Here is a 10096-nt window from a genome sequence, read left to right on the forward strand (position 1 = left end):
CCTGGTCGGGGAAGATCCCACATGCCGCGGAGCAACTAGGCCCGTGTGCCACAACTACTGAGCCCGCATGCCACAACTACTGAAGCCCGCGTGCCTAGAGCCCGTGCTCCGCAAAAAGAGAAGCCACCGCAATGAGAAGCCCGCACACCGCAACGAAGAGTAGCCCCCGCTCACCGCAACAGAGAAAGCCCGCGTGCAGCAGTGAAGACCCAATGCAGCCAAAAATAAATAAATAAATAAATTTATATTAAAAAAAAAAGACTGGGCTCAATAGCCTCTTCCTCTGTGAAGCCCTTCCTGATGCCTTCCCCTGACTCATCCAAATTGAGCCCTCCCTCTTTGTGGCCCACTGCATCCTGAATAGGTCCGTATTTTGCACCTGTCATACCTCATTTCATTTGTGCATTGGCTGATCATCTCTGTCTGTGTGATTTTTGTTCCATATACACGCACCTCCCCCAGGGGCAGGAGCTGTGTCTTAATTACCTGTGTAGCCCCAACCTCTGGCACAGTGCCTGGCACCCAGGAGATGCTCAATAAATGGCTGCTACCTTAGTACACAAGCAGCTTCGGGGATGGCGGGTGAAGACGTCTTGGTGACCCCTCTGTCATACGCATCCCAGATCACCATGTACCCGAATGCCTTCATGCGTGGCATGCAGCTTCCCGGGCAATTGCTCACTTCCCCTGGCCTCACTAGAGAATGATTGTCTTGTTTCCTCGAGATCTGTATGTGGCACGGCCCGTCCCACAAGGATGTGGCCATATGAGTTGAATCTCGGGGTTTAGGGTTGAGTTGTGGGTACCAGGAAGATACCTCAGGAATCAGTCCAGCACATCTCCCCCTATCTTCAGGGGGCTTCGCGACCAGGATGTGACACTGTGTGCCCTTAAGCAATTGTGTCCATTTCCTCGTCTCCCTGTTAAAAGGTGGCTAGGGAACTTTGAATTCTCAAAGCTATGAGCCTTAGCATGGTACAGGATGGTTTTTAAGAAGCACGTGAAGATCTCCATTCTGTCGTATTCGGGTTGGTTGGCGTGAATGAGTGTATGTTGTGTGTGACAAGTATAGCCCAGTGTTCTTTTATATGTGACTGTGAATGTCCTTAACAAATGTGATACAGAGAGTGTTGTGAGACCGGGTGTGTTTCCCTATGTGTATCCGTAGGGCTGTAACTGTCATGGTGTCACGGTGAGTTTATGTGCTGGCACCTGTTTGTGTCAAGATATGTGTGAGCCTGTGAGTCGTGTGTGCATATGTCTCCATCATTTCCCGGCGTGAATGTGTGTGTGTGCACGCACCACTGCAACGTGTGCATCTCTGTGATGCTGGGTGTGGGTGTGGCATGAAGGGGAGGATGTGTGTCACTGTGTCTGCAGGGGTCCTGCGTCTGAGCCACCCCCAGCCCGCCCTCCTCCTCCGGCTCTGTGGCTCCTCCTAGGCAGTGGCCCTGCCCCTCCCCTCTTCTCCCTCCCAACCGGTCTGTGCGGGGGGAGCTGGTGCTGCGGCCCCCCCCCACCCCTCCCCATCCAGGCCCCATAAATAGCTGCAGAGCCGGAGTCGGAGCCTGCGCCAGCGGCTGGAACAGCAAGGGAGTCAGGGCCAGGGCCAGAGAGCTGGAGAGAGGAGCCCCCGACTAGAGCCCAGGTGAGCCCACCCTTCCTCCCTAGCCCAGCCCCAGCCCGGCCCAGCCTGGCCCAGTCTCCATAACAACATCGCCCCCAGCCTCCAGAGAGGTCTCTAGTCCTGCCCAATACCCTCACCATCACATGCCCCTGCCCAACTCAGGGGACCTGTGAGAGCTGGGAGACTTGTGGCTGGAATGCAGAGGACCCCTTCAACTCAGACCCTCCCTCACGTATCCAGAAAGGCACACGCTGTGGGGAGGGGGTACCCAGCCAGGGTCCCAGTTCTGAGGGAGGTACGGGAACTGTCACACCCTCCTGAAGACAGACACCCGACTAGCGGACAGACACGGGGTGGGGGCATTCAGACACACCAACGGACACTCGCTGGGGAAGCACGACATGGGATCAGACAGCCTCACCCTGAGATGTGGACAGACAAAGATAGATGGATGGCCCCGCCATGAACTCAGGCCAGCGGACCCCTGCCTGCTGCTGCCCGAAGCTTGGTGCCTCTGCTGGGGGAGGGTGGCGTGCGTGCATCCCACGGGCTGCATGGAGGGGGCCGAAGCTCCCCAAAAATCCTGTCGCTAAGAGACAGTGCCAGTGCTGCCAAGAAGTGTGAGAACAGGGGAGGTGGGGCGGAAAGCCAGCGTTGTCATAGTGGGAGCCACTGCCAGGAACCTGGAGGAGATTTCAGCAGGGACCGGGCTCTGCTTCTCACTCTGCAAGCCCACCATCCCTCCCTTTCCGTCAGCCAACCAGAAGGTGAGTCGGGGGAGGTGGATGGGGACAGCCCCGCAGGGTACCTTCCAATCTGCCTCCTCCTGCCCACTGCAGCCTCCATTCCTGACCATCCTCTTCAGACTGGCAGGGACCCCTTGCCCCAGTTCAGCTCCTTCGAGCCAGGACTGAGTGCAGCGCTGACTCAGACATCAGTCAGGAAATAGCAGAAGGTGCTGAGGTAGCAAAAAGTGTGGATCAATTGATGGCCTAGGAGCAAGGCTGCCAGGAACCCCCCGAGCCCTCTAGCCCTCTCCAGCCCCATCCACGCATATGAGGCCAGCAGGGGTGACAGGGGCACTGGGCTATGTAGGAGTGTGGGGCTCGGGTCCTCCACCCTCCCCAGCTCAGTGCTCAGGGGAAGCTGAGCGAGGTCACTGGGAAGCAGGTCCATGAGATGCCAGGGCCTCAGGGAGAAGGGCAAGGGGGTGGGGCCCTGGTTCCCAGAGACAGACCCCTCCCCTGGCAGGTGTTCCCCTTCCAGCGTCCAGGCCATCTGCTCTGTCCCCACAGGGACATGTCCGGCCCGGAGATGGCATGGGTGCCTGAGCCCCCAGCCATGACGCTGGGGGCCTCGAGAGTGGAGCTGCGGGTGTCCTGCCACGGCCTCCTAGACCGAGACACGCTCACCAAGCCTCACCCCTGTGTGCTGCTCAAACTCCACTCCGATGAGCAGTGGGTGGAGGTGAGAGCGGCTGGGATCTCCTTCACTCACCTCCGGGACTGAGAGGGAGGAGGCTGGTGGGGGCAGTGAAAGCCTCATGGGGGACTGTCAGGACTCCCAGGGGCCTCTTCCAGGCTGTGTGGGTAACCCTGCAGATGGGGGTGCCATCATTACACACACAAACCATTTTACAGATTCCAAAGCCCACAGAGTCCCGTTGGGTCCTGAGATCGCCCCCGAAGTCAGTGGCACCACTCCCAAATATGAGAGCCCCAGCAGGCTGATGGTCCCGGGGGCTGGCAGCACCCTGAGCTTGGGGTTCAGCCCAGGGAGAGAAGAGCTAGTCGCTGGGGTGCGGAAACCTGAGGAAGGCAGGCAAGACTGGGGTGGTCCAGGGCAAGGCAAAGCAGCCCGGGTTCCCAGAAGGCACGCTCCCCTCTGCCGCAGGTGGAGCGCACAGAGGTGTTGCGCTCCTGCTCCAGCCCTGTCTTCTCCCGGGTGCTGGCCCTCGAGTACTTCTTTGAGGAGAAGCAGCCCCTGCAGTTCCACGTGTTTGACGCCGAGGACGGAGCCACCAGCCCCCGCAATGACACCTTCCTCGGCTCTACCGAGTGCACCTTGGGCCAGGTTTGCATTCCCACCCCACCCCAAGCCCTATCGCTCTGCCTCTGGAAGCCAAAAGAAGACAGAGGATAAGCTCTGGAGCTAGTTCAGTCGGGGCTTGGACCCCGTCTCTACCATTCACCAGCTGTGCAGCCTTGGGCTAGATATTTAACCTCTCTGAGTCTTAGTTTCCTCATCTAAACAATGTGGGTCACAGTGCCTACCCGTTAAGGTTGCTGCGGAAATTAAGTCCAATCCTAGCTCAAGTGCAGCCCCTGTGAGAGCTCAAAGGGCACTTATTACCCTGTCCCTTGTACCCTGGCCAAAGCAGGTGGGGGCGTCACAGCTGGGTCTCCCTCCACCTCCATCCCCAGGTTGTGTCACAGACCAAGGTCACTAAGCCACTGCTACTGAAGAATGGGAAGAACGCGGGCAAGTCCACCATCACGGTAGGCAAAGTCACCTGTACTCACCCTTGGGCAGGGCATTCAATGCCCCTGCATGGACATCCATGGTGACATCATGCCCAGGGCTAGCTCCCACCTAAGGGAAAGGGCCTTGTGGGAGTGGTGTGGGGGAATCCTGTCATTTGTGTCCCCCTTGCAGATCGTGGCCGAAGAGGTATCTGGCACCAATGACTATGTGCAGCTCACCTTCAGAGCCCACAAGCTGGACAACAAGGTTGGAAACCCAGAGTCCAGGTCCCCATCTCTACTGTTAGGGAGCCTAGCCCCCCTATTCAGGACAAATCCCAGGTCCCAGCGCTGCTCCCTTCTTGGTGTTAGCCACCTCCCCCTCAGACCTCACCAGGCTCATGGACGCTTTCCCCCGTGTCCCCAGGATCTGTTCAGCAAGTCTGACCCTTTCATGGAGATCTATAAGACCAATGGGGACCAGAGCGACCAGCTGGTCTGGAGGACAGAGGTTGGTGCCTGGGGCTGGGGGGAAGGAGGGAGGAAGGGGAGAGCAGGGGAAACTAGATCAGGGGTGACCAGCTCTCTGTGCCTCTTCAAGGTGGTGAAGAACAATCTGAACCCCAGCTGGGAGCCGTTCCGTCTGTCCCTGCACTCCCTGTGCAGCTGCGATGTCCACCGGCCTCTCAAGGTGAGGCCCCCGCAAACAAGGGCGGCCTGTTGGAGCATCCGGCCTCTGCCGGAGACCGTTCCCCCACCCCCACCCCCACCCCCGAGTGTGGCAAGCCCCTCCCTCTCCCCCATGTGATACCCCTTCCCACTGCGGGTAAAGAACCAATCACAGCTCAATGTTCCTATGTGTGTGCCTTCTAGCAGAGGCCAAAGTCCCTGCCGGGCTGAGCCAAAGGATGAAGTTCAGCAAGTGGCTTCTCTAGGCAGGTTGAGGACATCTGTTTGGGCCTAGCGACTGTTGGGCCCCTACCACCCTGAGTCCCTCCTCCTGCCCCCAGGAACCTCTGCAAAGCCTCCCTGACCCTGACCGCCCCACCCCCCTTTCCTTCTCAGTTCCTGGTGTATGACTATGACTCCAGTGGGAAGCATGACTTCATCGGCGAGTTCACCAGCACCTTCCAGGAGATGCAGGAAGGAACAGCAAACCCTGGGCAGGAGGTACCAAAAAGAACCTCAGCCAGAATCCCACCAAGATCCCTGGGAGAATCCTGAGGGTGATGCTGAAGAGCCCCCCGACACGTGATAGGAGGTGGAGAGGGTGGAAAGCCCTGGGCTCAGCCTGAGGACTGAGCCATGGGGGTCTCACTCTGGGAGGCTCCGCTGGAAGGGGGAGGAAGGGTCACGTGATGTGACCCTGGGCTTGTGGGGTATGTGGGGTCTAGATGCAGTGGGACTGTATCAACCCCAAGTACCGGGACAAGAAGAAGAATTACAAGAGCTCAGGGACCGTAGTGCTGGCCCAATGCACGGTAAATTCCAGTGCCCGCCTCAAACCCTGCCCCACCCCGACCCCCGAGGCAACCTCAGATTCAACCCTGCCCTCGTTTCAAAGATCATTTCCCTGCTCCTGGGAACTGAGAACCCTTGCCCTATCCACCACCAGCTTCAACCTCAAAAACTCTGGCCCCTCCCTTTCCCCTACAGAAGCCCCACCCAGCTTCCTCCTCAAGGGACCATCCCTCCACCTTACTCCCCCCTTCCCACCAGGTGGAGAAGGTGCACACCTTCCTGGATTACATCATGGGTGGCTGCCAGATCAACTTCACGGTAAAGGCCCAGGGGACAGGGACATGGCCAAGGGGGAGGGGCTAGGCCCATAGTGAACAGAAGAGCCCAGAATCCCCACTGCCCCTACTTGGACCTCTCATGAGCCTTAGCGTGGTCAGCTTGTTCCCCTCACCCGACTCTATGATGAGACTACCTGTGGGCTTGTTTAGATTCACCTTAGGCCTCCCTACAGGCCCTAGCTCTGGCCCAGCCTCTCTGTTGGCGCTCACGGATGCACCATAACACTTTCCCCATCTCCACCAGGTGGCCATTGACTTCACCGCCTCCAATGGGGACCCGAGGAGCAGCCAGTCCCTGCACTGCCTGAGCCCCCGCCAGCCCAACCACTACCTGCAGGCCCTGCGTGCAGTGGGAGGCATCTGCCAGGACTACGACAGGTAGCAGGGGGTCGGGGTGTTGGACAGGCAGGGGCGCCTTGCCCAATGGGCCCCCACAGACTCTTCTTCTCCCCAGTGACAAACGGTTCCCAGCGTTTGGCTTTGGGGCTCGAATCCCCCCCAACTTTGAGGTAGGCTGGGTGCGAGCGGAAGGGAGCAGATGTTGGGAGGGTCAGACAAGAAGGAAAAACATCCCCTGGCTGGCCTCACCCTACCCTCACAGGTGTCCCATGACTTTGCTATCAACTTTGACCCGGAAAATCCTGAATGTGAAGGTAAGAGAGGAGATTCCCACCAGCCCCGCCTCCCTGCATGCAGCTTGCTGCCTACTCCTGTACACCCCATGCAGGAGCAGACTCCATTCCCCTGGGCCCTGCTCCCTGCCCCTTCACCCATCCAACACCTGCCTTCATTTGGTAAGACTTCCAGCCCCTGGCCCAATATCTGCCCACCCAACTCTGCCAGCACCTGGACCATCCAACTCTCCTGCTTAGTGAAGAACTTGGTGGCAGGGCAGTCCTCAGACAGAGAAGCACCTCCTTGCTTTAAGGGGGTTCAGGAAGGGCTCCCTGCTAATCTCTGCCCTCCTCACCTCTTTGCCCACAGAGATCTCGGGGGTCATCACCTCCTATCGCCGTTGCCTGCCCCAGATCCAGCTCTATGGCCCCACCAACGTGGCCCCCATCATCAACCGCGTGGCGGGGCCAGCCCAGCGGGAGCAGAGCACTGGCCAAGCCACGGTGAGGAGCCCCAGCTGAAGCGGGCAACCTGGTGTCCTCGGGTGAGGCCCGGGCCCGGGCTTGGGGCCGGTGCCAAGGCCGCAGAGCTGACCCTTCCTCCCCCTCTGCCTGCCCTCAGAAGTACTCGGTGCTGCTGGTGCTCACGGACGGTGTGGTGAGCGACATGGCCGAGACCCGCGCCGCCATCGTGCGCGCCTCCCGCCTGCCCATGTCCATCATCATCGTGGGCGTGGGCAACGCCGATTTCTCCGACATGCGGCTGCTGGACGGCGATGACGGTCCACTGCGCTGCCCCCGAGGGGTGCCCGCGGCTCGCGACATCGTCCAGTTCGTGCCCTTCCGGGACTTCAAGGACGTGAGTGCCCGGAGGCCCCTCCCGGCTGAAGGACTCCTCAGCTCCCCCTGCCGCCCAAATCTGACCCGCCTCCCTCACTTGATTGATGTCCTGCGAAGGACGCTGGAGCTCAGCTGGCCACCCGAAGCCCCGCCTCTTACCTGAGCCCCTCCTTCCCCCACTCTCCCGCCCCTAACCACATCCCCGTCCCCATCCCAGGCCGCACCCTCTGCGCTAGCTAAGTGCGTCCTGGCCGAGGTGCCCCGGCAGGTGGTGGAGTACTACGCCAGCCAGGGCATCAGCCCCGGGCCTCCCAGGTCCTGCACGCCAGGCACGACGCCCAGCCCTAGCCTGTGACAGCCGAGAACCAGACCGACACTCCCTCAGTCTCTCAGTGAGTCCTGGGACGCTAGGGGGGTGGATCTTGGTGGAGTCCATCTCGGCTGGGTGTGGTGTAGACGAGGGTGCTTATGACTATCCCACTCTCCCCCAGGTGCCTGTCCTGACCCTTGTGACTCAAGTGACCAGTGCCTCTCCCTCTTGGACCAGCTGTGCCCCCTGGGTACTGGAAGTGAGTGGTGAGCCCTGCTCCATCTCTCCAGGCCCCATACCCCTCAGCCTTGTGGCCCCTCAGTGACTTTCTTCAGTGATCCTGACTTTCTAGCCGTTAATAAAGGGAACCACTCCTAGCACCTCAGCCTCTACCCATCATGCCTCAGATGCCCGTTGGGCAGTCCATAGCACCCCACACACACCATTAAGAAATGAGGACCAGCACCTTTTGAATTCTGAGCCAGAGCTCCCCAGATAGCCTGGTGGCTCTGCAGTTTCACCCCAACTATGTGTCAGTGAGATCTGAGGAGTCCCTACCGTCAACTCCCAACCCCAGGGGGGCCCAGGCCCCCTGGGGGTTAATTACCAGAGATAGAGGGGTAATAAGGGGCTGTCAAGGGGGCAAGTTGATGCCCTCTTAAGGTGTCTTCAGAGAAGCTCAGCTGAGCCCCCCAGGGGCTGAACTCCAGCCCTCACACAGCTGTGAGGCAGCCTGAGAAGGGGCGGGGGGGATGGGGTGCGGGACTGAAGGAGGGCAGCAGGTCTGCTAGTGAATTATGAATACAGAGGGGGTATCTAAGGTCTTTGCAGCCTGGTTTTCCTGGTGTGTGAATGTGTGTGTGTACGTGTGTGTGTGTGTGTGTTCATGTTCTGCATATCCCTGACTCTCCAGAGTATGGCCTTTAGTGGTTCAGAAGTCCAGCTGTGTACTTTGTTGTTGTTTTTTTTTTTGGCCGCACCTTGCGGCTTGTGGGATCTTAGTTCCCTGACCAGGGATTGAACCCGGGCCCCCGCAGTGAAAGCTCTGAGTCCTAACCACTGGACCGCCAGGGAACTCCCTGTGTACTCTTAATACCATTGCCATTTAGCATGTGTGAAGCTTTGTACTTAGTGTGTTTTAAATGCGTTCACTCTCACTAGGTAGTTACCGTTATTTTCCCCATTTTCCTGACAAAGCAAATGAAGCTTGATTGAAGCTCACCCATGGTCAAAGATGAACTGATAAGCCTGGAACTTGAGTCCAGGCCCATCTGACTAAAGGGCCCACATTTAATCATGAGTGTGCAACTTTTGTTTGAGGTGAATCCATGTGACCCTCAGCTTGTGACCCAAGTGTGTGTAAACATGGCCCGGTTGTGTGTACGGGTGTAGGTGCGTATGGATGGGCATCTCTGCCCATATGTGTGCCGTGCAGAGCCTCAGCCAGTTAAGGAAGGCAGGCAAGAGCAGTAGTGGGTCTGGATCACAGCTGTAGAGAGCAGGTGAAGATCTGAGGGATATCCAGAGTGAGGGAAGAAGAGCTGGGCTCCTAGAAGGACCTTCCCTGCCCCAGCCTGTCCCTTCAACGATGCACGTGGAAGGGGATGGAGGAGGAGAGGCTAAAGGTGCCGTGAGCCACTCAAGAGAGAGGAGCCAGAGCCAAAGAGGGTGGCCAGTAGCCAGCAGTGAGAAAGGGAGAGGAGAAGAGAAAGAAATCCTGGTGGAGATAGAGGAGAGGACTCCCATGGCAGGCTCCTGAGTGGAGGAGGGACGAGCTCGGCTAGAGGAGGGGAGGAGGGAACAAGAATGGGGATGGGAAGAGACAGCTGGGGAGGGGGTGGGTAGAGGGGGCAGAAAGGAAGAGAGACATATGGGAGCCTCTTCCCCCACACCCAACTCCTTCTCCCCATTTATTATTTCCCTTAGAGGACCTACAACAGAGGCTGCTCCCAGGTAACTGCTCCCAGCCCAATGCCTCTGTTCTGCCCAGAGCCCCCGCCCACTCTCTCTGTAGGCTGCTGAACTAGAGGGCTGGGTTACTATGGCAACTGTGAGCCGCCAGGATAGCCACAGGCAGGCCTGGCCGGGTCACTACTGTTCCTGGGCTTCTATGCAGTGGAGGTGGGAGGGGGAGGCTCCATCTGGCCCCATCCCCGCCCCTCCCCCCCATTTTCATTGGGGCTTCAGAACTGAGATGCTCCACTCCGCCCAGGTGGGGGCTATCCAGCCTCTCTCCTTCTCACTCTCCCTCTCCCTCTCTTTCTCTCTGTCATACACACACACACACACACACACACACACACACAGGCCTGGAGCAAGGATATAGAATAAACACTTCTTAAATTGCAAGAACATCTAGCCAATAGCGTACAGTTGTGCCTAGACTTCAAGTTTAATTCACAAAAGCTGCATTCTCTCAGCTCCTTGTCAGGCTGGGGGAAGTC

The 10096-nt window shown here is 58.5% G+C and overlaps 1 protein-coding gene across 1 annotated transcript; it reads left to right on the forward strand.

Moving 5' to 3' along the window:
• The first annotated feature begins 2922 nt into the window (after window positions 1-2922).
• Window positions 2923-8025, forward strand: CPNE6 (copine 6). Its single transcript, XM_061182384.1, has 16 exons — window positions 2923-3094; window positions 3521-3700; window positions 4051-4125; window positions 4283-4357; window positions 4517-4600; window positions 4691-4780; window positions 5155-5259; window positions 5484-5570; window positions 5809-5868; window positions 6133-6266; window positions 6343-6397; window positions 6490-6541; window positions 6873-7006; window positions 7125-7361; window positions 7560-7734; window positions 7834-8025. Exons 1-15 carry the CDS (start codon window positions 2927-2929, stop codon window positions 7695-7697), a joined length of 1674 nt encoding a protein of 557 aa, XP_061038367.1. The 5' UTR covers window positions 2923-2926; the 3' UTR covers window positions 7698-7734; window positions 7834-8025.
• The last annotated feature ends 2071 nt before the right edge of the window (window positions 8026-10096 follow it).

Source organism: Eubalaena glacialis, chromosome 2 (assembly GCF_028564815.1).
Source record: "Eubalaena glacialis isolate mEubGla1 chromosome 2, mEubGla1.1.hap2.+ XY, whole genome shotgun sequence".
Lineage (NCBI taxonomy): Eukaryota > Metazoa > Chordata > Mammalia > Artiodactyla > Balaenidae > Eubalaena > Eubalaena glacialis.

Coding starts and splice junctions, on each gene's coding strand:
- CPNE6 (XM_061182384.1), top strand. CDS start 2,927: ATGTCCGGCCCGGAGATGGCATGGGTGCCTGAGCCCCCAGCCATGACG. Junction 4,781..5,154: donor ATGTCCACCGGCCTCTCAAG/GTGAGGCCCCCG, acceptor TTTCCTTCTCAG/TTCCTGGTGTATGACTATGA. Junction 6,398..6,489: donor GAATCCCCCCCAACTTTGAG/GTAGGCTGGGTG, acceptor CTACCCTCACAG/GTGTCCCATGACTTTGCTAT.